The sequence below is a fragment of the Chiroxiphia lanceolata genome, chromosome 9 (assembly GCF_009829145.1).
Source record: "Chiroxiphia lanceolata isolate bChiLan1 chromosome 9, bChiLan1.pri, whole genome shotgun sequence".
Taxonomy (NCBI): domain Eukaryota; kingdom Metazoa; phylum Chordata; class Aves; order Passeriformes; family Pipridae; genus Chiroxiphia; species Chiroxiphia lanceolata.
This window is the reverse complement of record NC_045645.1, coordinates 18,654,456-18,680,982: the sequence shown is the minus strand read 5'-3', so window position 1 is coordinate 18,680,982 and position 26,527 is coordinate 18,654,456. Positions and strand designations below refer to the sequence as shown.

Sequence of the window (26,527 nt, the reverse complement as noted above, 5' to 3'; positions counted from 1 at the left end):
ATGTCTGGAAAGCAGTGCCCTTTCCTTCTAATGCCCAGGACTGAAAGGTGAATGTGACATCCCTTCCACCACAACTATGAGATGTCTCAAAGGCAACTAAGGAATTTCAAATTTTCTGATCTTATAGTGGATTTTGGTTTTTGTCCAGAAAGGATAATTGATCTGATGTAACTGAGTGGCTGCTCAGTATCTCTAAAATCGAGTCCAACATACTCTTCCTACAAAGTACTTTCAGCCTTCTCTCCCTCATGTTCAGTGCTCCAAAATCCCATCTTAATCTGAGATCAGTAATTGCTTGTATCCACTCAAGCTAAATGTGTACACTTCTTAGCTTATAAACACTTAGACTTCTTGACTATTCACTTAGCTAAGGTCCAGTAACATGAGAAGCACATTAAGAGCCTGAAAATAAATTGAGGCACATACAGAGAAAAGATTCTCAGAGCAGTGGAAACCTAGGACATCAATTCAGCAGTTCTCAAGCTTAGTAATAAATATAGGATTTGTCTACAGGTGTCATTACTGGAGACTGGAGGGGGGGGAAATAGCCAGATTTTTCCATCCCCTAAAATATCCTAATGAAACATTTGGTGGAATTTAAATAGGAAAACATTATGCTATGCCAGGAACAAGTTTTACTTTCTAATATTTCTTTGAATTCCATAATAGTAGTTATCAAAAGATGTTTGTGGTGTGAAAATATGTGGGTTCGTTTTGCTTAACTTTTTTCCCCCAAGATGATCATGTTGAAACTTGTGGTCCTTGCTAGATCTTAAAAATTATTAAGCACTTTAGGAGACAAGCTTTTGTTTACACTGATACAGATGGCTGGAATAAATTAGTGGAGTCACTAAAGAACAGCTCATTTTTAGTTTTAAATGCATTTGGGCGCTTATCAAAGCTCACATGGTGGCCATTTTATGTTACTTATTCATCTATTTGTTCTTTACAATTCCATGCCCACAGGCTACATCTGAAAATGGTCAGAGCTTCTAATAGAATTAATAATTGTCTCTCACACCTAAAGAGCATTGGTACCACTGCACTGTGGCATACCCTGGGTTATCCTGTGTAGCTATTCTCTCTGAAGAGCACTGAGAGTAAATCCAATTGCAAACAAGCAGATTAGAAAGGCAGTGCATGTCTTCACTACTGCAAATGTTTTAAGTTAAGCATTTCCCCTAAATTGCTGAAGAAATGCACAAAGTTGTAATTATATACTGCAACATCAATGCTGCTACTTCAACTTTTTCATGTGTATACACTTACTTCCTCCTTAACACCAGTACAGTAAAGACATGCAAAACAGGTGTCCTCAGAGTTGATGGACCCACACTGGAATCAGCAGCACTACTTCTTTTAACTTTAATAGTGATTTGCTTTGTCCTGGGAAAGTCACCACCACTGCTACTATGACTCCTAGCATAAGGGAAGAAATCAAAATGAAGTTGCTGGGAGCCTTCAGAAGCTGCTTGTCGTCTTCAGGACATTTTCTTGCTAATCTCATTTCTCTTGGATCTTCTGCATACTGGATATATCACCTTTACACTGTTGAACTTGGCTGAGCCAGAGAGGGCACAAGCAGCAAGTAACTGAAATGCATATCTCTTCACTGTCATAGTGAGGTGCTTGAAGAAGGTAAAAGAGCAACTTGGGTGCAATTCAGGCTTTTCCAAATCCTATGAATTTGACGGATGAACTTGCTTAAGTGTAATGAGTAATCTGGACTGCTAATTCAGATGCTGGGAGATGCTGTGTGACTGTAATCATCACTCTTCATCAAATGCAATGAATGAGGAACCTAGTCCTGGAATAAAAAAAGCATGGGATCAAAGAGGTTCAAGGTACAACTACACAACAAATTAAGGTCTGGAATGTCTGTCTTTCTAGTATTTGAATGATGTGAATCAGGGGCAGTTTTTGATGAAAAAGTGGGGAGCTGCTCGTACCATATGTCAGTACACTGAGACCTCTAGGCTCCCTAATACATCACTGCCAGAATTTGAATGTTGAACTTTCTGAGCCTACAGTTTACCCTTTAAACTCACAGACTAACTACTGCAATGGCTGGAGGAGGAATCTTTTGTGTTAGATTGTAGGCTGTGTTCCTCAAACCATTTGAAATTGAAGGACATGTCTTTTCTCACTGCCTGCTGCCCCATCCTCCTTTGCCCTCCCAGTGGGCAGCCATTTCCAGCACAAGGCTGTTGCTGCTCTGGTAGCAGTGAACACCTGAAGCTTTTCTGAGAAAGTTCACATGCAATTATTTCTTTGGCATGTGAGCAGATTTTACCTGAAGAGCACAAAGAACAAAAGGTTAATGGCGACTTTCAAAAGTCTATAACTCAACCAAGCCTTAACTGCATTTCATGTCAGAAGTGAAAGTTAGGTCTTTAGCATCACTCTGTTTCTGCTGCTTTCAAAATCCTGCCGGGGGGAGAAAAAACTTTAAAATCAGAGGCTTAGCACTTCTTTATGAAAAAAGCCCAAACCATATCTGGGCTGTGTAAAACTTCTCTTACTGAATTTTTTTTGTAACTCTTACTTTATAAAAGAGGAGGTACTTGTATTCTGATGAATGTTGTGCATGTCTTCCTCTGTCTGTCCATTTATTTTCTGAAACAAAGTTCAGCTGTAAACATGCTCAGTGCTGATAAAAGCACTATTTGCCACAGCTGAGAATCCAGAGTTCAGATGGGTGATCCATGGAAGACCAGCCCTCCTGAACTGCTGGGGAAAGCTGGCATACAGCAGCAGGTGGCATAGCCTGGCTGACTGCTGTCGTTTAAAGGCAGTAAGTTGATCCTCAAGAGAAATGTGTAGGAACGGAAGTAAGAGGAGCCATGAGTTATAGCAGGGTATTGTTAGGTCTCTAAATCCCTTTCTCTGACCTGTACTTCTTGGCAGAATAGGTCTTGCTTCATTTGTAAGGAGAACTGCTTCTATAAAATCTAAATGGTGTTACTGTTTTCTAGTTTCACAGGTCAAAAATCCTACAGGTGTCAGGTTCATTTGACTTGCTAGATTACATGAGGGTAACCAATAATTTGTAACTTGCAGAACAAGAGAGAAGATGGTGTAATGCAGAGCTCAGTGTCTGCTGCTAGTCTCTTCTAATGTAAATGCTCCTTTAGAACAAATGGAGGAAAACTGTAAGTGCTTGGACACAAAGCAGTTTATCATTACATATGCATGGAAATAATCTTTGTGAAAATGACTTACACTTAATGCACTTGCACAGTCAATATACTGCTGTAGGTCGGGAACAAATGCAACTAGGAAACTCCCCAGCTAGCATCAGAGAACACTGAGCTGCTCTGCAATGTCAATATTAGTGAAATGAACCAAAGACTCTTGGATTTGTTAGAGATAAGCACTCACAATGCAAGAGATCCTGCTTCTGATTTTCCTGCCAACAGTTTAACTGTTTTCCATGGGTGATTGTAATCAGCAAGAATTGTTATGCAATAGTGCTGAAGCAAAGACTTGAGAAAACACAGATCTCACTTGAGACACAAAAGATCACAGCCTTATTTCTCCACATCTTATGAAAGAAAAAAAAAATCTCCACCGGGCCTCTCAAAAGTGCTCATTTACAGAGATGGAAAGAAACCATTTTTCTTTACCTTGTAATTATTTCTCCATGCTATTCTGTGAGAGGTTTTCTCTCTGGAGATGTGAAAGGAAGAGAAAAGGCAAGCCAATTCCCTCCTGCACCCGAAGGGTCATCAGTGTCCAGAAGCTACATACACTTTTCCAGGCTTTTTGTAAAGCAATAGGAGTAGGCAGCCCTTTTTTAATCCTCTTTCTAATTTTTTTTTTAATGCTGTAATAAAGAAGGGAGAATGAAAGCTACTGGATAAAATGAGTGCTATAAAGAGAATGTTGGAGAGCAGATCTGGGGTATGTTTTGAGAAAGGGAGAAAGAACCCAAGAAGTTGTCTGGCACACATATTGGAAAATTAAAGATTAGTCTTAAACTTCTCTGTTCTTGTGAAATGGTGATAAAAGCTGTTGCATTTTGGAGAATCATAGGTGTGGCTACTTGAAAGTGCTGTCTAGAAACTGATGTTATGGTGTTTGGCTTGTTTGGTGCTTTTTGGTTTGTTTGCTATTTTTTTGTTGTTGTGGTTTGTGTTGGGTTGTTTTGTCGTCGTCCCTTCCCTTTCCCCGCCCCATGGAGAATACTTGCTTTTGCTGGTTTTGTTTTTTTGTTTTTAAGGTAGCAGGGAAGGTAGAACTTGTTTGTACGTTTGTTGCGGTGGGAATATTTTTTTCAGTGATGGCATAAATATTGTGTTTCTGGTATCAAACAATCGCAACGTTTGGGAGGAAAGACACAGAAGAGTTCACAAAGGCAGTGACCGGGCCTGTTGGCTTTAGTGGCACTTCGCGCAGCAGGATGGCTTCTGGGAGTGGTGTCTCCTAAGCAGGTGGGAACGCTCGCTGTCCCTGTCGGGACAAGAGTGAAGGTTCGCGGACAGCCTAGGCCAGTTGGGCTGGGAGAGGGTATATGTGTAACCCTGGGAAAGGTCCACCCCTCTTTGGGCAGGAGAGGGGCCGTGGCCCCAGGTGCACCACTTGTAGCGTGCAGGCTGCTCCTGTGGGACTGTCATGATAAACTCCCAGGGTGATCTTTGGCCCTCTCCGCGCAGTTTCCCTTCCAGGAGGTGCAGGAGACCGGGTGTGCACGTGGTCCGTGATGGGGAGAGGCACATGGACTCCGGCGAGAGGCGCGGACCCCGGCCCTTTCCGGGCGGGGCAGTGTGTGCTGAGGCCCCCGTGCAGGGCTTCCCTCCCCTCGGTGCCCGCTGTTCCGCCGCGGGCGGTGCAGGTCCCGCGGCACACCTGTGCCCTGCCCCCGGGCGGTTCTGCCCCGCGGGGCGGCCCCGGCCCGGCGCGGGGCGCGCCCGCCCACCTGGGCGTTGCTGCCCGGGCTGCCGGCTCCGCCTCCTCCCGAGCTCCGCTCCGTTCCACTCCGGGACTGCGGGGAGCCGGGGGAAGGCGGTGACGGTGCGGACACCATGGCTCGTGTGCTGAGCCGGGACCCGGTGGACATTGAGGTACCCACTCGCCCTGCCGGGACGTGCGGCTGTCGCTAGCGGGGAGGGGGCTCTGCCCGGCGGCGGCGCCCGGGCCAGGAGCGCCCGGCAAAGTTTGGCGGCGCTGGGGGCCCCGGGGCTGGCCTGCCGCCCAGGAAGCCGCGGCCCTTGCCGGGACGGCCGCCGGGACAGCGCCGGGCGCAGCGCTCCGGCTGTGCCCATGTGCCTCCTCGCCCCGGGCAGCGCGGCAGTCGCCCGGCCGAGGCGTGTGCGGGGGTGGCGCCCGGCACCTCCCCTCTCCTCTCCTCTCCGCTCCTCTCACTCTACAGAGAAGTCGAGGGCAGGGTCTGGCCGAACCCCGTCTCCCCGGTGGAGTCGGTTCTGGCAGGGTTCCTGCGGGGCGGCGCTGCTCGGGGACCGTGAGCTGATGAGCCCCTGGCGGCCTCAGGCTGCCAGGCTGGTGTTCTCTGTCCTGCAGCTGCCTGTGGGCCGGCGGAGATGTGCAGGACTGCAGCTCTTTGCTGTCCCACCATGGGCCAAGCTGAGCGCACGGGCTGCACCCAGTCTCCGTGGACTAAAGGAGTTGCATGGAAGGATGGCAGGTTCAAGTGGCTTGCTGCACCTGTGGCACTTAATGTTTTTGTATGACATTCCTTACTTCAGGTCTGGCTGGGATCTTGGAAGTAGGTTTGGGGCCTGCCCTGGTGCGAGGTGGACTGACCATTGCTAGTGCAGTGGAATATGTGGTGAACTCCTGCCCATTTTAGCCAGGTTATATGGTTGGGCTTCAAGGTAGCTTTTTCCCACCCTTCACAAGACCTCGCATGTGGCTGTAAACTTCAGCTCTTTATGAAGAGTCTAGAATAAACCAACTTGCAGTTGGTAGTCTTGTTCTTGCCTGACACAACTTTTTGTACCTTACCTTGAAGTGTAAGGTACTAAGTTTAGGGTGGGCTGCTGCAGCTCACTGAGGGCCCAGTCATAATACCTGAATGTGCACAGCAGCAGCTTGAACACACCTCTAGGTCAGTTGTGACTGAATTTTATCATCAGTTCTCATATTGAGTTTTTGTGCCTACTCTATTTCCTAACCGAGCGGCTACTCAAACCATGACTCATGTCCAGAAGTGGAATGAACAGGAAGAACGAACTATCATAGAAGTCTTCCTGGTAGTTAGAGAGGCACTGTGGTATGAAATCAGTACTGTATTTTACCAGCTCAGTTTTTTCAGAGCAGCCAATCTGGGATTTTTCAAGGGTTGAAGATAATTTTTTTATGACAAAGGATTGATTTTTAGTTGTACAGGTTTTTGAGTATTTTCCTCAAATTTTTAATGCAAAATATTTCTAGGGTTACACTGTTTTGCATTTCTAGATATATGACTCAGATTCAAAGAAAAATATTATGATAGGACTGTGTATTGGTAATAGTATGCAGTACTACATGATTTAGAAGACTGATGGATTTTGAAAAGGCTAGTGTTTGCTTTACTCTGAAGTTGCAAATAGAAACTTTGGTCAGCATCTTACTGTATTTTTGTTTTCAGCAGTCATTTAAACTAGCAAGAAAATCAAGGCTGTCTACTTCTTACCAAATGTATTGTCCTTTCCCCATCTGTTCGAATAAATTTAGTCATTGTATGATTTGTCTCTCAGATGAATATATCAGTAATTGCTGATAATCTAATTGTAGTCCTCCGAGGTGTTGTTTGGTTTTTTCTTTTTCCCCTGCATAGAACTTTTTTTTTTGGGAGAGGGGGAAGTATTTTCAATAAAATGTATTTTATTTTTATCTTTGAAGTAGGGACAGTGTGTGTTAGCTAAGTCTATCATTGTAGGTAAATATTCCCAGTAATTTGTTTTTTGAGGGGAGCTATCTATCAACATGAGCACTGGCAGCACAACTTGAATGTTTTGGTCAATTTCTTGGCTACAGTATAAAAACTGAACAACTGATTTAATGAAACTTATCTCAATGGTTAGTGTTTCAAATTCAAGTTCATATAATTAAAATATTAAATATGATCTTCGATCCAGGTATTACTTGATGATTTATATAAATAGTTAAGGCTGAATAAAAAAACATGTCATTCATTAAAGAGGAGCTGAGAATCTGTGCTAGAAGTAGCTAAAATCACAGCCAGTTCTCCAAGTTATTTTACAAAAGAAAAATTCCAGGAAGCTCTGAGGAATCTTGTCCCCCTTGTTCAGCTTCGCCAGAAGCTTCAGCCTAACTAAAGAAGATAAAGGAATTATATAGATAATTGTGTTCTGAAAGTCTGCTTTCCATATTGTGGGAGACTGGGTGGGTTGTGATTTAAGTACTTGGTGGTCTCCATTTATTTATTTTTTTAAACACTACAACTGCCACAAAAATAGCTCCCAAAATACCAAAATAAGACACCAACTCCACCCCCCCTCAACTACTGCCAACCCCACAAACTCCAAACACTGCCTTTTTTTGAATACAGTCACCTGTCAAAATGTGCTGTTAATATTCCTTGGATGCAGATACTCTAAGCAAAAGAAAAGAAAGCCTGTTCAAAAATAGCTACATGTGAAAGTACCTATCTTGTATTTATGGTACAAGGACTTGCCTTGGATTTTTATTTATTACTTCTCTAAATCTTTGTAAGAATTTTTGAGATCTACATTATGAGGAAAGCACTCCCTTTCTAACTTGTCATGTGAAACTATGTGAAATATACATGCAAGATCCAGAGAATGTTTACAGACTTCATGTAAACTTCCCAGTGATACTTTGGGAAAGAAAGTCTTCCTTTTTTCACCTTCCCTTTTGTTTTTACCCGATTCCTTCCTGTCATCGTGTATAAGCCATATGTAATTATATCTATTGCAATCTTCAATTAGGAAGAATTGGGAGAAGAATAAACTTGACAAGTGAAACTTGCTTACCTTGCTGTCATAGTCCATGATGCATAGCACCTGCTAAGTATATATTCCAGGGAATGAAGAACCATCACTTCTATCAAACCTGCTACTTCAAACAGTATAGAAACTGCAGGTTGTACAATAAGGCTTCCTTGAAGCTTATGAGCACTTCCCTAGTGGCCTTTACATGTAGCAGGAAGCACGAGAAGTTCTATTTCCCTAACTGATCCTGAAACCAGGTGAGTCCTTTGAGTTCAGATGTGTTGTCTGTACCCTTAGTGAGCTGCTCAAATAGCCTATAACCTCATTCCGCATTCCACTAGGCATTGAGGAACTCCTGGAACCACCTGTGTCCTCACTAAGGACCCAGTGGGCACAGTCTGGTCCTTAAGAAACATTTCTCTGCACCCTGAAGTTAATGTTGTTTGTAAAGCTTTTGTTCACAATAGGCGATAGCAATTTATTTATACCTGTGGATTACACCAGCACAGAAATAAGAGCACAGTGAATAAAAAGCACAGCAAATGTTAGATTTCTAAAGTAACACCAAACAAAGATGCTTGGGATGAATTTTATAACTTCTACAATAAAAATATGTGACTTAAGAGCCATCTATACTGTCTGAAGCTAAATGAAAAGAAAGGTTGACACAGTTTATAGTGACAGTGTTCGTTGTATTATAAGTGAAAGTGACACAAATTTACCCTGATAATTCTCAGGCAATTCCCAGATTGCAATTTCAGAACATGGCTCTAGCTCTTCACACCTTTCACTTTATTCTCACTTCTGACATCAGTGCTGGGGTGGAAACAGCTGTGACAACATTCTAGGTACCCAGCTGCTGGTCCAACAGGGAATTATCCATCAACACCCAACTCCATTTTAAACATATGCAACAGATGATTCAGAAGGAAGGTGAGATCCATGAAGTGCCAACATACTGTCCACCTCCTGTAAGAATGATAACACCGTTTTTCACACTAAGTTATGTTGGGGGGATGGGTTTTAATTTACTGTCAATGTTTCAGGTTTGTGACAGTGTGGCAAAGCATCTCTGCTCTGCTTGGAAGAAGCCCTTACCAATGAAGGCTGGGAGACCTGCTCTCACTAGCTGTAGTCTGGATGGCAAAGAGTTATAAAGTGCTCACCACCCAAACATCACTGAATGAGATGACTAGAGAGACTGCAGAGAAAACTAGAATGCAGTCAGAAAAACACAGCACGCAGAGATCAATACTCAGTAATGTTGTTCAAGGTTCTACTCAACACTTCACAGTTTTTCCATTCATTATTTTCCAAGTACTTGATTTGGCAACGTTAATCCTTCAAATTCTCATCAAATGGATGAGAACAGTGAAAGACTGCAGGTAGAGAGGTATGTTGCAGAGCTAAGCTTGTTTTGCTAAAAGGGGGATGCAGGGCAGGGATTGAAAAACAAAAAGTACTGTTAAAACACAGGAAACCTTCAGCAAGATATCAGGTAATTCTACTAGTCAGCATGGCTCACAAAACTGTCAGGCAAAAGTTACGTGAATAAATAGCTGAAGCAGCTTCATTTGATCTAGGCTAAACTTTTATTTTTAAAAGCCCCAATTATTACAGTGTCTCTTTCTGTTGTAGATACCTGTTAGTTGTTTGAAGTTCCATAATGAAGCTTTAATATGTAGAATGTTTTTGTGCTATTGCTTTATAGCTTGTTGTGATGATCAGATGGCTATTCCAGATTGATGGCTGTGTCTTCCTAGGGTCATTTAACAAACAATCAGTGAGGAAACAAAGCTTCCTGTTTAGCTGTTTTTGTTTAATGAATTTCTCAAGCCTTTTCATTGTTTTAGAGGTTTTATTATAGTAAACCCTTAGCTGAGTGGAACAGCAATTACAGCATGATTGCTAAGACCTCATGGAAGATTATGGACCACAATTACCATGTCTGTCTTAGAGGACTGAACAATATGATTTACTCATCAGGTTAAAATTTGATCTGGCAAGTAGGAAGGAAAGTCTTCTGTATGAAACATTTTATCTTTTTATGTTTTATGTGCAAATCCTGTTGATGCTCAAATAGTTATGTATGGTCTTGCCTCCACTGCTGATAGTTTGCAAAGTTGTAGTGCTGAAATTCAGTGAAGTCCTCCAAAATAATTATGTTGGAAAAAAAAATTGACTCATGCTTTTCATTTTCCTTCAACCTTTGAGTTTCAATGTTACTTATGAGTTCAACTTCCAACTTTTTCCACATTCTTAGCATTCTACTCTTTTTCTAAGAAGATCTTTCAAATAAGAACTGCTATTCCCACCTCTTCTCGTGGCTGGGACTTATGAGTAGTCGCTGCAGTGAGCAACTCTGAAAACGAGAAGGAACTGAAATTCATTTTCCTTTTACAGAAATGGATTTCGTGATGATTTTATGTTGTAGACCGATCTTGAATTTTATTCTTTCCTCTGCTTAGTGTTACATCTAAGAAAGTAACACTACATGTCTATATAGGAAGCTGAGATCCATAAGGCAGGATTTTGCCCTTCATGTATGACAAGTGCAATGGTGCAGGGCAGTCATTTGAGATGCATTTGAAGGGGGGCAGTTTTAGCAGCAGGGCAGAATTTGCACAATTTTCAGTGCATCCCAGAGAGGTGTGGCTGTATCTGATGGACTGCAGTTTACTTGGACACAAGATTGCTTAGCTTTCTCCAGTCTACCAGCCAGTAGTGTGCATGCATGGTGCAGTTTGTGCTACCCAAAGACACAAGCTGCTGCTTTTAAAATTAACACTTTTAAAAATTGCACTTTTCATCCTATTCTATACCATTTTGCCAGTGTCAGTAAAATGACCCAGGGAACACAAATGTAACTGGCAGTGAGTTGAGAACACACTTCTATTTAAAATATTGAGAAAAGCTGAAATTCCTAGTGGCTGCAGACAAGCTGGATTGAATATGTCCTGTTTGTTCTGGCTATGCTAACCCTTTGACAGCACAGAGTTCAAATCAAAAACTGCTTTCTCTCCCTCCCTCGTTGCCTGGCAACCTCCCTCCTCTTATTAGCATATGATTTCTATTCCTTTTTTATTTCATCAGTACAGTGTTACACACTCTGCTCCCTGCCCTGTGCTGTTGCCTTTGAGAAGAGCAGGATTTGTGCCTTTATATATGACTTCGGCAAGTATGTGATTTGGCAAAGAAATCAAACATTTGGGATTAGGAAACCCTTGGCCATAAATGCCTTATCAGAAGCTCAGAGGGTGGTGTTTGTGTGGGCATGTTTTTCAAAGTCTTTTCCTTTTCATTTGCTGTCATTTTTTACAAAGGGCAGAATTCTTGCAGATCAGCACGGCATAAATCTCTGGCAACTTTACATGTACAGAGCATCAGTTTGTGAAATGCGCTAACAGAGATTGGCTACAGATCTTGGGGGGCATTTTGTCCTCTTGGTCTGTATGCAGTTCAAATGCAAGGCCATAATTCAAAACGTAAATTTTGAAAAAAGTCAGATATATCCAGGTCAAATTGTGACTGGGGAAGAAAGCAGCTAAAGAAGTAAGTGGAAGAATTTAACTAAATTATCTGGTTTTCTTCTCATAATAATGTTTCTTAGAAATAAGAACATTTTGCCTTTAAATTGGCCAGGTGTATTCTTTTATGAAACAATAGGTGATTCAGACAGGGTTTTGGTTTAACTTTGAGTTTTCTGCTCATAAACTCTTACGACCATGACAAAATACCCAATTTTTTTTGTCGTTGCATATGACAAAGAACATGGGATTCAAGTGGGCAAACTTTTTAAAATACGATTAGAAAAAAAACAAAAGTAACAATGAAAATTAGAAGACACAGTGAGGAGGAAATACCAAAGCAAGTACATTTGGGGACTGTTTAGATCAAGATATGTAAAGGAGTTTTTCTTAATATTATCCAAATCATAAATTACAAATGAAACAACCTGCTTTTTCAACAGCTTTGTTTTCCTATGCTGCTGACTGAGTTTGGCAATTTCACTTTGTTCCTCTGTCAAAATGCCGATACCTTCCTATGAAACATCTGGGTTCTTACCGTGGTCATAGATGCCTCCCTAAGCCAATGAGGAATTTTGAGTGTTTTTAGGTCTTGCAGAGACGTCACCATTTGAAATTAGAGTAAGCCCACCTATAAAAGTATTTTGATTTTAATAATTCTTCTACTATTTATACGTGTTGTTTCAGAAAACATTGTTAGTATGATAAATATTAATATATGTGATGTCCATATTTTATTTGCAAATTTAAAGTGATAAACACAATGAAGTCCTTGAAATGCCAAACCTTTCGTCTCTGCTTAAGCCGAGGTTCAATTTTATTTTGAGTATGACATTTGCTGCCTGAAGTGTTACAAGTGACTTGACCTTAAAATTACGTTTATTTTAGTTCATTGAAATGGTTGGCCTTTCCAGTTCAACTTGACACCAACAGTGCAAATGGGAGAAGGCAGACATACTTGCCTCTGACTCTATTTGGAAGCAAATTAAAAAGGTATCTAAGCGATGAATCTAAATATTTCCATTTAGATGGGATGTTAGTCATCAGTTAAAGGCAATCATGGTGCATTCTGACATTTTAATTTCGGGTTCAAAAACAATTATATATGTAATTAAGGAGAGAAGTGTCCAGGCAGCCAAACTGTCTGATTCACACGTCTTGTTGGTGTGTTTTGTTTTTTTAATAGATATACCTGTACACACCACTTTGAGACTGTAGAAATGAGGTGGAAAAATTGAAAGCTGCTTTGAAAGTTTGATGATAGTTAATATGTTCTTCCTGAGGATGCTCTTCTTTCAAGTGTTAGTCATACATGCAATATCATTAGGTTTATGCTCATTATGGAGATTGGACTCTGTGCCATTTTCAGATAGGTTGTTGTGGTACTTAGTTTATTTATTAATATATTGCTGCACAATTGCCTTGGTTCTTTGTTGTGATTTTGTTAACTGTGCTCTGAGAGGCCTTATTTAAACTGAAACTTCTGTTGGAACGAGCTGTCCTGGCCAGGGTTTCTTCAGTCAATGAAACATTTGACCAATGTGGAGAGAATGGAGCAGGCTGCTGTAGGAGATGCATCACTGAAAATTGGGCTACTGTTTCCTGAGATGGGGTTGTTTTGTTGTGCTGTACAGTCTGCATGGAACTGCCTACCCAGTCTTGAGAGAGGACCTTTTACTGCCCAATTGCATACCTGTCAGTTGATTAAGGAATGTTAAGCTCTGAAGGGAGACCTTTGCAGTCTTGAGATGAAAGGACAGAAGGCAGGACGTGTGCTTCTGGGTGAGGAGAAAAGTGCTGATAAATATGTGCAGGGATCTAGAGGAAGGAGGAATAAAATATGTAAAGCAAGGTATTGCCGAGTTTAATAATCACAGCATTTTCCTCTACAGCCATTGCACTGTTAACATCTATACTAGCATCTTGCTCATTATAAAATGCTTGGTTTTGCCTTGATTGTGAAGGGCATTCTGTGAAACCCAACTCCATTCTGCTCTTAACAATAAGCTGACTAGTCTTCCATCCAGGCATGTCTAGCATGCATGCAAAACTCCAGAATTCATTTGTGAATGTAGGTAGAAGTGTTAGAATAGGTTATTAAGAACGTAGACCCATAATGTGAGTAAAGAAGATTGAAAGTATAAAGAGAGGTTTTACACCTGGAAGTTATTATAGTTATTTAGATTGAGCGAGAATAATAACCAATTGTTTTCTAAGATGTATGACACATTTATGAAAAACCTTGAAGGATAAATGGATCTTTTTAGTATGCTACTTCCACAAAGGACTCTATGAATAAAATAATAGTGAGAGAACTCTCAGTGGATGCTGAATACTGCTAATTGATGAAATTATTACTTATTACACTGCAACTGAACTCTGCTTAGAAACACTATTTTCAGTATGATTTTTTGAAAATGACAGCTGAAATGTAAGAGGCTTTGTATTGAAAGTGAATAGTGATAATTTCTTGATATCTTTGAAATGAAGGATATTTCAATGACAGTTAAAACCGAGAAAAGTGTTTTGTTTTTTTTTTTTTTAAGTGCTCAGATAATGCAATATCGCTATGGAAATAAAATGAACTTTTCTGAAATCAATAAAGTAGACTTAATGTGGATTTATGAGGCATTTAAAAAAATAACTTTAAATATTCTATTTATAATAAAGCAGTTAATTATTTGTGTCAGCAGTTTTCATATTATGTCACATGTTAAGGTTAAAAATGAGGTTTGTGAGATAGGGTGTAGCCTTCACATTAAGGAAAACTCTTAATTCTAAATTAAATCAGTATTGAAGAAGTAGTCAGTGATTTACTGCTCAGTTCAAAAATTGGAATGAGTACCAGGTTTGCCTTTGGTTTAGTATTGATGAAATTAAAGCCTGCTGTCCTTCTTAGTGTGTCTAGTTAGGTCTATATACTAACTCTTAGGACTATAATCCATAATTGGTGTGAGGATGTGTGCTCAAAATACCACGTGTAGTGTAATATTTTGGAATATAATTACAGGTGAATACGAGAGCTGATTTTAGCCTTAACAAGTCTGTTCATCAGTCCTAAAGGTACACTACCCTACTAATCTTGGCAGTCTTCAGAATCAGAGGAACAAAGCAGGCTTGTGCAAATTCACACACGCACTTGAATGTGTGGATGTGTGTGTGTGTGCTGATAACAGGAACACAAGATAGGAGAAGAGAGGTGGTTCCCAGAATTATTCTGCTTCCATTTTAAAGCTGTGTTTGATATTGCCCTTTTTTCAGCTCCAATTGAAAATGCAAAATTTAGAAGATTTTAGTTAGCTCAAACATAGCTTTCAAAACAGATGGAAGTGAGAAAGTGACAAATAATTGTGATGGAAAAAAAAAGCAAACAAGATAACCACAACAGAAGCTGTTCTAGGATGCTGGTGATAAAATGGAGAAATGAAATGAATACAGAACAGAAAAAAATAAAAATATTGTCTCTTCTCAAAATATCTACAGTCGGACTAAAATGTCAGCAGTAACCAATACTATTGACTGCTGAAGGGCCAGTTCTCTTTAGTTAGGATAGGATATGATAAGAAATAGTTTCCAGAAGACCGTAGAATAAGAACTGCTTCTTAAGTAAAGCAGAGTAGCTTGCATGCTGCTAAATCCTGGCACCAGGTGAGGAGATAAGATGAATTAATTTAGGAACACTAAGAAGTATTTAGCTCAAAAGTTAGATAGTTTTTAACTCCCAGCGTAATGTTCTCTGTGCACCTTATTAATGAGCCCTTCGTCAAAAGTACAGAAGCAGGCTTGAGAGTTGGGTCAAAACTCTTTTAGTGCTGTAGCAGTGTTTTTATCATGTCTGTTCTCTGATTCACTTTTATCATCTTAGCTGAAGAGCTAATCAGTAGAATTTCATCCAGGTTTACCATCCATCCTGTGCAGTGCAAGGCAGGAACATGGGGATGAAGGTATTCTTGTTCCAGGGTGACTCCAGTAACAATTAGACTGTTATACAAAATGTTTGTTCTTGTAATTACTTGTGATGGCTTCCCCCTCTTTCTCCCTGTTTCAAATGGAAGCTAGGGAACTCATGCATTTGAATGGAGATAAGTGTTTAAACTTAGGGTGTTTCAGGCTGAGAACCATCATCCTGGAGGCACGCCTGTGAGAGGCTGCCTGTTGATGTGTAAGTCCAGGAGGATGTGATAGAACAACTGTTGTGGTTGTGTTCCTCTTGTCTGGTTGGTGTTTTGTCACACTCAGCTAGTGTGCCCTGCTTGGCATACTGGCAGCTGTGAATCCCTTCCTCGAGTGCTGCGAGAAGAAGCTTAATTGGGCATATAACTTTTACTTCTGGTGTTAATCACCCTCCTTGCTTACAAAACTCATCTGTCTGTGAAGGTAGGCCTTTGCTCAGGAAAAGGGAGCAAACAATAGCTAAAAGAAGAGCTGACCTAAAGTCAAGTGGGAGGCTCAACATGACTTGGCAATGTGTGCCTGCAGCCCAGAAAGCCAACCATATCCTGGGCTGCATCCAAAGAAGCATGGCCAGCAGGTCAAAGGAGGGGATTCTCCTGCTCTACTCTGCCCTTGTGAGACACCACTGGAGTACTGCATCCAGCTCTGGGGTCCCCAACATAAAAAGGATGTGTTCCTGTTAAAGTGAGTCCAGGGGAGAGCCAGAAAAATGATAAGAGGGCTGGAGGACCTTTCCTATGAAGACGGGCTGAGGGAGTTGAGATTGTTCAGAACAGAAGGCTCAGGAGAGACCTTAAAGCAGCTTTCTGGTACTTAAAGGGGGCCTACAAGAAAGCTGGAGAGGGGCTTATTTTTACAAGGGCATGTAGGGGTAGGACAAGGGGGGTTTGCTTTAAAGTGAAAGAGGGTAGGTTTAGACCAGATATTAGGAAGAAATTCTGTACTGTGAGGGTGGTGAGGCACTGGAACAGGTTTCCCAGAGAAGTTGTGGATGCCCCATCCCTTGAAGTGTTAAAGACCAGGTTGGATGGGGCTCTGAGCAACCTGGTCTAGTGGAAGGTGTCCCTGCCCATGGCAGGGGGTTGGAACAAGATGGTCTTTAATGTCCCTTCCAACCCAGACCATTCTATGAGGTATAGACTAAATCCACATTTCTGAAACCATCCTACTCTGAAGAGCAGGAAAATAATTAAAGCACTTATGGAACAGTTACCTGGATACTCTTCCTTTGCATCGTTTCTGAATAATGTTACTTCTGTTACTCTGCAGTATGTGTTCCTGCTCGTACCAAACCACAAACAAAGGGATGCTGATCTGAGACAAGTGTTTGTTCATATTTCAGTCCTAATTGAATGACAACTTTGTGGTCTTGTAGTCTAGGAAAGAAAGCTTTGACCTGTCATCAAGATGGAAATTGTATTTTTTTAAAAGTCCAATACTTTAATTTTCATGCTTGAAATCCACATCTTCAGAATCATTACAGTATTTTTACAGGAGAAATACTTCACTATGATTTTAGAAAACTTTAGAAATGATAAAAATACTAGTTCTTCCCTGTTTAGAGGACTCACAGCAGAGATGCAATTTTGCTTAATAAGTAAAAGAGTTGGAAAATAATGCTACTACATACAACACCTTTTATAAAGTATTTTAAAAATAAGTTTTCTGGTATAAGCAAGGGACAAAGTATGACAGATCAGAATCCAAATGTTTACTGGCATGTTTTTAGACTGGGAAGCCTAATCTGATTATCGCCTCTGCCTCCATTCCACACTTTCATCAGTATTTAATGTCAATAAGATTTAAAAATCAAAATTTTAAGAGTGAAGAACTCCAAGGAATCCCTTTGTATTTCCTGTTGTCAATTTATGTTCCATTGTCATCTATAATGCATGTGATTCCCCATGTATTTACAGAATATCACGTTTCTTTGCTTAAAAGTGTTAACATCACTGTGTGCTTCTGCAAAAAAAGACAAAGATGTTTTAAAAGGAAAAGGGGAAACTGGCAACAGTTTCCTCTTGCCTTACTTGCATGGACTGTCAAATGTTATTGCTTGAAAATTGGCTGTGAGTTTTCTTTTTCTTCCTCCCCCCCCAATTATCAGGCATTTAATTATATTTTAAAATGTGACTTCACATATCAAACCATTATTGTTTATAGTGTACAATTAACAAGTCCTTCACATTTCTGTTTTACTTCTAGATGCTGATTATTTTTTCCCTTTTGATTAGAATGATCTGATGTATACACAAAATTACTAGAAAATCAGTAGTTCCATTGCCAGTTTTGTATTTTACCAAAGTATTTAACAGTTGCTACTGAAATTTTTGTAGAAGTTTGGACACTAGTTGCACAAAGGAAAGTTTACTTCTTACTTCTTCATGTTGCAACAGATTTAGAATGTCAGTGCTGATAGATAGTTGGCATGTTCTTGGAACAAATACAGATGTTCACACGTATTTCAAGCACTGAATGTACCAGATCTTTTGGATGTATATTGTCACAATCATCCTTGAATTTCAAGTTCATTTATTGGACTTTGCAAATCACCTTTTAATGAAGTTCTCAGAACATTGCTTTGCTTAGCTAAAATTAGTTCTGCTGATTTTGCCAGTGATTAAACTTAGGCAGTAGTAACTTTGCTGATTTCTCTCTTGTGATCAAAATTTAGTAGAGTGTTCACCTGTCATGAGCTGACATGTCTCTAATGCAAGTTTGGATTTTGGTTAAGCAAACACCCGCAATTGAGGGTCCAGTTGGGAGGTTCAGTTATGGGGTTACAGTGGCCTATTTTTGGTTTTGATGTTAAGTTTATTTTCAAAGGCCAACTGAGCTTGCTTTCTTTTTCAGTCTTTTTGTCTTGTAGAAAAATAGAAGTGAGGTGTAAATGTATGTATATGATAAGGATCCTTTTTGCTGTAATCCTTTTGTTAAATGACTCTCTGTGTGAATGAGCAGTACCAAATGGCATATGTATTCCTCATGTAACAGAACAATTTGATGTGCAAGCAGTCGAGACATGGATAAGTTTTATAGTGAGAAAACCAGAAACTACTGTTATGCCTGTGATACAAGCCTAATATTTTCTGAAGCTTTACGTTTTGATTTATAAAGAAGGAATATATTTTTGTTAGGAAGATGAAAAAAGGTAACTTTGGGCATAGTGGGTTTCACAGACTGTGGAGACCATGCATGCACTTGCTCCTAATGTAACAGCATTCATGAAGACTGTGACAGGAGTTGCTCTTGGTTTTTTTTTTTGTACTTAGCCAATTGGTTGGATGGTTAAAAACTGTCCAATTAGAGAGAAAAAATATTAAAATGTTAACTGTATGTGGAGAAGGATAGCTGCACCAAATTAAAACCTTCTATGGTAAATTAAGTAATATTTTAGACAACAAAATGAATACATAATAGTGAAATCAACTTTGAGTAAATTTACAAGAGCTGTGCTCAGCCATGCCTTCTCTGAATTTGCTACATGGAGGCTAATATTTTTGGATGTGGTGTATTGTTTATAGTGTGAAAACATGATCTTATCACAGAGTAGGGAGAAACCTCAGAACTGATCTTTTGTTATGGTGAAATTTGAACCTGCTTTACGCTGTATGGTTTTGATGTATATGTGCTTGTGTTAAACGCATGAATAATTCACTGAATACTAGTACTACTTGGGTGCTTAAAGTAAAGCACGGAGGGTGGGTATTCGCTTTAGTTTTCCCTGTGAGGGTCAAGGCACTTGAGCAGAGATTAGTTGTGTCAAGGAGGTAGCATGCAGAGTTTCCAGCAGCGTAATTTACCACCCAGAGCTCTTCCCATAGAGGAGAGTGGTTGGTATCTAAGGGAAACAGCTCTTCTTGTTTTTTATCTTAATAAACCTTTTAGAATTTACAGTAATACCTAGCACAAATGCATTGCTGAGTTAGAGGAATCAAGCTCTTAATTTGAAAGGTAAGGTATCAACAGGATTAGGTAAACCATGTTTAGGATTGTGTAATTTTGCTACTTTGTTAATCTGTAATGCATTAACTTTGCTTTTGTAACAGAAAGTGCACTTTTGTTAACTCATATCTAAGACTTTCCCGACTTTTGTGGGAGTGATTTAGAAAACTGCTCTTTTGGTTAAGACTTAGTATTTACATACTGCAGGGAAATCTGAGGACCATGAAAATCTGTAGTGGAAAAACCATTTTGAAAATGCCATTTTTTAAGTATCTAGTAATGGATCTAGGACTACACTCCTAGGATACTGGCATGCTATGATGAGTAAGGTAAATAGTCTTACTCTCCCTAAATATTTGAGACTATGTAAGGAGTGCAAGAAACCAAAAAGGTGTTTGTTCTGATATAGTAGCAGTCTGTTTTATGGGGAAATGTAAAGCTATGTGGAAATGTAAAGAGGAAGATATAGTACCTAAATGCTATGCTAAAGGCAGTGACCTGTCAGTGCACAGCTGGTGTATGCTTATCACAAGATCATCCACTGGCCTTAGTTTTTGCACTTTTTTGAGATTCTGAGCTTGTGTGGCTCGAAGAAGAAATTAGTCTTCTGATTAAAAGTTGAGTATTTTTCCAGGTGTGTTTGAGCTCTCCCTGCCCAAATGCACACTGGGATTCAGGGTCATACCTCAGTCCCTTGAGCCTGTTGGCTTCTCAGTCCCTATCTCACAGGAGGCTGCAGTGCTACTGCTCTTTTAGCACTGGTTCATAGGTTGGTTGTCTATCCAAAGAAGTGGAGCCCTATCTTCCAACTTTCTGGACCTTGAGGACTCTGGTTTGTAGCTATCACTGTAGTGTAAAGTGCTGTTTCTCAGACATGGACAGAAAGGGCCACCTGGAGAATTTATCCTTATTGAAAGAGAAGAGGGTTGCAGCTCATCACATTGATATACTGCAATAAAATGGGTTTGCAGTAAGTTTGTGACTTTGCTCACACGTGCAGTCATTTGTCTCAGTAACAGAAAATATATCTGGTAATACACTAAAATAATTCTTTGGGGGTTTCCCCTGGATTCTCCAAAGGCTGACCACACTGTTCCACTGACATCTACGCTCATTTCACATTTCACTGAGCTTTCTCTGGCCTTTGTTGCCTCACAATTAAACCAGGCCTGTGAAACCTGCTGTGAAACCACAGTCTTTTCACCTTTTTGAAGTTTTTGGATGAACTCCTAAGATATGTTGTCAGCCAGATTATATAAATTGTTTGTAAAGATTCTCTTCAGATCTTGAGTAAGGAAATGCACAAGTGTCAATTTATGGGATATTCTGTCATACATGAGCATGGGGGAGAAATTCACAACATTTTCTCATATTCTTTCAATAATGAAATGTTACACAGAGCTAGCTTCTGGAAGATTTGACACCATAGGTATTTAATTTTTAAGATCTTGTTTATCTTCTAATCTTACAAACTCTTCTATGACTAGAGCTTGCTTTTGGTGATTTGGTAATGAAACTTGCACCAATTTCATTCATCAGTGATAGTTAGGGACTTTATAGGCTGCATCTAACTGTGCTTCATACAGCCTTCTGAGAGGCACAGTAGATGTAAAATATGAACTAGGCAATTCAAATTAGATATTAATAGAAGGAGTTCATGCCTTGGTCATCTTTTTCTTCACTAACATGGTTTTTAAACACTGTTCATTATTCTGGGTCATCTAATCTTTTAAAAACAAATACTTCTATCTTGAGTTCTTTGGCTTTTGACTAAATAACAGTTATAAAATTAGTTTCATATTCAGACATACTAGAAAATATAATCGGAAAAGCCCCAGGTACTTGTTTCTGTCAATGAATTAACACTTGCATAGCTTTGAAATTAATTATTTAGTGTGCTCATTACTCCTAGAAAAAATAAATATGTTCTCATTATGTTCACTTGGTGAACATATGTATCTTACACTACATTTAATGTTACTTGCTGTGAGGGAGATTACAACTCTTTTTAAGGAAATTGGGTAGATTAATGGAATGGGGTGGGTTAAATTGTTCACCACATGCGTTCCCTAGCATGCCTAGGCTACTCCTGAATTTTAATTGATGTATATAAAAGAGCTTAGCTGAGGAGGCTCTATGAAGCAACTGGAGTAAATCAGGATATAACCTGTGTATTGCAGGGTTTGGACTAGGTAAATGTGCTATATGCTAAAACAAAGAGAATAACACATGGGACTGTATTTTATGCCCGCCCACAATCATAGTCTGCATCCACACAATTGCATTTTCAGCAGGTCCATTGTGACTGTATGTGTATTGATCTGTGGTGAACTTCAGGAGGTGTTTTGAGGCTGTTAATAAGAAACTTTCCCAACAAGCTAGGGGAAGTGGGCAGAATCCATGAAACCAGCAAATTTTTACTTTGTCTTGTTAAGAAGCTTACACAGTTCTAATGCTGCAACCTGTGACAGAGCCTGCAGATAGATTTTTCTGATCCTTATTCTGGCTTTGAATTACCAATAACAAAGATGAGGATTACTGAGGACTAAATACTCCTGATGCAACTCATTGGTTTCAGTAGGAGGCTTTCCAGAAGCAGAGGAATCTGAACTATTGAATTTTTTCCAAACTTACTGTTTTGAGTGAGGGACAATGTCCATGTAAGCAAGACATCTGGCTAAGATTGTTACTTTAGGGCAGAGAAAGAAAAAAAAGAAAAAAAAAAACCCAAAGATTTCACAACGTAGTGCTTTAAAGAAAAGCTTTCAAAATCTGAATCAGTGCTGTATATTTTACAAAGACAATGCTAGACTAGCAGGACTTTTTGAGGACTGCCTTGAACTTACTGAAGTCCCACCTGTGATTTAAATTGTACTCTTTTTCCTAACAATGTGCCCTCTCTGCCTGCCTCCCCTGTCCCTCTTGGCTTCGGAGCATTCCCAATAAGCATAGTGCTTCCATAACTTTATTTTGCTGAATATGCATTTAATTAAGAATCAGATTTAATTGCAATAGCTTCTTCTGATTTCAGGAAAAGGGTGGCTTTATGAGATGGGAATAAAACGTTGTGCGACACTTTTAATGAAATTAAAAGTGAAATGAAATGTCCTTACCAGAAATTTGTTGCATCACTGGGGAGCAAGTGCCAGACCTACCCTGATTTAATCAAAAGTGCTGTGTCAGAAACAGGACTCCCAACTGGAGGGTGTATTCTGTCCTGAGTGACTGCTTTGAAATCACTTATTTGGAGTAATATTAATTCAAATTTTTTATAAATTACTGTGATATAATATGCTGTTTTAAAACTTCTACAGTCTTTTGATTAATAGATGATAGTGAAAATTAGAGCTAGTATTTTTTGTGTAGCCTTGTTAGTCATACAGTTTAAAGTAGAAGCTAAGCAATAAGCGTCTAATGAATAGCTTATGGTAAGTTTATTCTCAGAAGCTGTGTTAGTGTTGGCACAGATCAACATAACCATTTGTCACTAAATTCTCAAAATTTAAAAACTGTAGCTATGACTACATGCTAGTTGTTCTCCATGTACATTACATATGAGTAGTTTAATGCATTTTAGGATACTTGCAACCTTAATAGCTATTAGTCACATAATAACAATATAGTATGTTCCCTTCCAGAAGAGGATGTATTCAGAAATCGAACCATTCTTCTATATTTTGTAGCTTATAATTGTTGTATTTCAAAAGACTTAAAGAAGTCATCGTCATGGGTTATTATTAAAGCAATTCCTTAAGGTAGTTGTATTTGAGGAACTCATCTGCAAAATATACTGGTTTACGTTCTGTAGGCAGGCCACTCAGCTTTCTTCCCAAAGTGAAGTCTTCAAAATAATCTATGGAGATAATGAAAGAAAGTATAATTCTTTGGTGGTGTGCATAATCATCAGCACTGTGCAAAGCTGCAGGTTTAGCTCTACTGTGCGTGTTGTGCAACTGTGCCACGAGTCACAAACTCAACATGTGCATCTGTGTACCTACTCATAGCCCCATTTCTTTCTCCATCAACCTAAACAGATTTCTACACAAATACAGCAGTGTTATATTCTGATTTGCAGCCATTAATGATAATGGATTTATACCTACTTTATTTTTAATGAAATAAATGTGGCCATTTATGTAAAATTGTAAAGATATAATTCACAGGTTCTGCATTACTATACAAATAGCATCTTCATGTGAAATCCAAAGTTCAGAGTACTTTGAAAAGGGGTGTATTATGTACTCGCATTCTCTATTGAGGAACTTGAGTCTTGCCCTTTTAATGTCTGGAGAGATCAACAGCTCATCTGTCAAGAATGAGAATTTATGGAGCAGAATAAGCATGGAATTCAGACAAGCAAGATTGCAGAACCCCAAATAATTCTTCTCACCAGCAGCTCTCACCCTGCTCAGATGACCAGTGTGTTAGAGAGACTGGAGATCTCAGTATTCCTTTCTTGCATGTCCAGAGTGGTTTATTTTTGTGCATACGTTGTTATTTGCAATATCGACTGTAGAACTTTCTTCTCAGTAATTTTTCTTCTTAGTGGCTGACTTATCTGCATTTATTTGTTAAATTTACTAAATGTCTGACTAGCCATAAGCTGTGAAAAACCAACCAGGGAACTGAAATGAATAGGGAGAAAACATCCTCATGGATTTTCGTTTCTGACGGTTCAACAGACCCAGAAACATTTACATTACTTTCCCATCCAGGCAGTTAACGTCTGAGTTGTTCTTAAAACACCAGAGATCTCTAGCTAGAGCAACCACTTTGGTCAGCAATCCAAGATTTAGGCAGGTAGTATATTATTTAGGTAGTGGGAATATAAACAATTTTTACATTGTATATGTGATTTAGTATTTTCTGTGCCAGTTTTATTTCAGATTTAATTCTGGGACATGCTGTGCTAGGTAGTCCTTTTGGATTTCTGCAACTGTTGCGCTTGGAGCCATACTCCTGGTGCAGAATTCCAACAGGAGCAAACATATGGGGATTCTTCCGTCCTTGGCTTGCCCTGCCATTTGTTCCATGTTTTAAACCAACTGGTGCTGTACCCAGTGGAGTACATCTGTTACAGTTTATTGCTAGAAATTTGCAATTCATTTCAGTTTGCTAAAATAATTATAATATTCATGGCCAAGCATTAAGCAATTACAAAAGAGAGTAGACAAAATTTTGCTGAAGTTTGTGTGTGATTCAGAACCTACTGCCCAGTTTCTGTAATTTGTCCACTCAACAGTCAGATGTGCTCCAACAATTGAGTTTGATTATCCTGAGAAATTAAAGTATCAACTGAGATGCTGTAAATGACATCCCTTATGTGGATGCCCCTGCTCTGTTTTAATTAAGAGTGAAATAGATTGGCATAAACCACTACTGACTGCATTTGGTTGCCCACATCTTGCCTGAGGTACTCAGCTGGGGAACACCTAGAAATGGAAGAGTCTTTACTGCTGGAATTTCAGAAGCACATCCAATAACACCCTTTAACTCTTTCTGAAAGTCAACAGCATGTAGGCTGCTAAATGGTCTATACCTTTTTGAATGTTGTACCCCACTTTTACCTTTGTGCTTCAGGCAAGCTGGGAGTTACTGCATTGGGCTGTGTTGTTGTTTGTAGGTAGAATTTTCAAGTAGGTGAGATTTCTGGTTTGTGGGAAAATGGATTACCAATCAGTTCAGAGTAAAGCATTAAATAGTTGGATAGAAAGTGACTCCTTCACATTTAAAATAAAAAGTCCCCATAAATGTCAGTACAATAAAATCTTAATACAACAGATTACTGTTTCATCATTATCACCCACTCAAGCAGACTTTTAAAATTAGGAAGCATCCTAATATAATATTCATAACCCCATTGTACTCATCATGTTTAGCCTCCATTTCTCTAGGTCAGTCTTGCACATCTTTGACATATAGTAGCAGAATAAGCACACCCAACTCACCACAGTGGAGACATATAGTGCTGAAGTCCATGTTTTTTGAAGGCAAATTTACGTAACTAATTCCAGGAGTTACAACCAACAACGTGCCTGGTTTGGTTCTCCCTCACAAACCTGAATCTGGATGTGTCTCTTGCGTGCCTTTCACACTCATCCCTTGAATTAAATGAGGTCAGTTTTGCTATGGAAACCTGTCACTTGCCTGATTGGAAAAAGAACTTGGGTTCCAAAAAGCGAATTTAATTTGTTGAGTTACTCTAATACAGGGAAAGACACTAAAAACTTCATTCTGCCTGTTGTCAGATCATCACCATGACTTAAAAGTGTGGCTATATTTCCTGGGTTTGTTTGTATCCTTGCAAATAAAAGCATTTTATGATAAATGAGTTAGCTCATCAGCTCACTAGGTGTAGAAGCAAATTATTGTGCGGGGGAAGTTGGAGTTTATATTGAAATGATGAAACATTCAGAAATAAAACAGATCCTTTTTAATGTTTTTGCTTATCTTGCTTTACAAGTGTTACTTGGAGTGATATAATGAAGCAGAATTATGTGTTTCTATATGCTGTACATAAAAAATATCCATGGGAATGGAAACCATTATTAAGGCCATTAAATATAATTTTGTTTTCTGGTAATCCTAGAAATGTCTTTAAATATTCATAGTCTAAGTTGTGTGGACAATGTGAATCTAAACTAATTAGTATGGAGTTGGGCTATAATGTTAAATAATTGTGTTTTGGTTTTGCATGGCACTGTAAATAAGTGTGTAAGGTGTGATTTAAGAGGCTTTGAACTTCCATGGAAATTTTATCTATATTTTAATGTTTTCTATTCTCTTTCTACAGAACATTCTGGCTTTAAATCCCCGAAAACAGACACATGCAACTCTTCATTCAACTGCAGCAAAGAAGCAAGTAAAGAAGCAATGGAAAAGGAATTCTGACAAAAGCTGTTCGGTAAGAGCATGTTCATTATTGCATCTGGAACATGCAATAAATCATTAAGGCTGAAATCACAGTCATGTGAGAGATAAATTGGAGTTGCTTGTGTTATTTGGTAGCCAAATTTGGCTTCTAGTTTGCTCCTGTAGATAAAATTACTTTGTGATGAGCTAACTACTTTTCAGACCCTATTGCATGTCATCCTTTTTTCCTTTCTGCTGATTTAGTAAGTCTTTGATGAAACTTTTTCACTTTTTTTTATGGAGTCTTGATCCGTCTCAAGTGTCAGCTCCCGA

The 26,527-nt window shown here is 39.4% G+C and overlaps 1 protein-coding gene across 1 annotated transcript in view; it reads left to right on the top strand.

Moving 5' to 3' along the window:
* Positions 1–4,936: 4,936 nt before the first annotated feature.
* DPYD (dihydropyrimidine dehydrogenase) overlaps positions 4,937–26,527 on the top strand; it is a 338,464-nt gene continuing 316,873 nt past the window's right edge. Inside the window, 2 exon segments of the mRNA XM_032695866.1 lie at positions 4,937–5,063; positions 26,136–26,246. Of these exon segments, the coding sequence (XP_032551757.1) occupies positions 5,025–5,063; positions 26,136–26,246 (150 nt within the window). The 5' untranslated portion in view covers positions 4,937–5,024.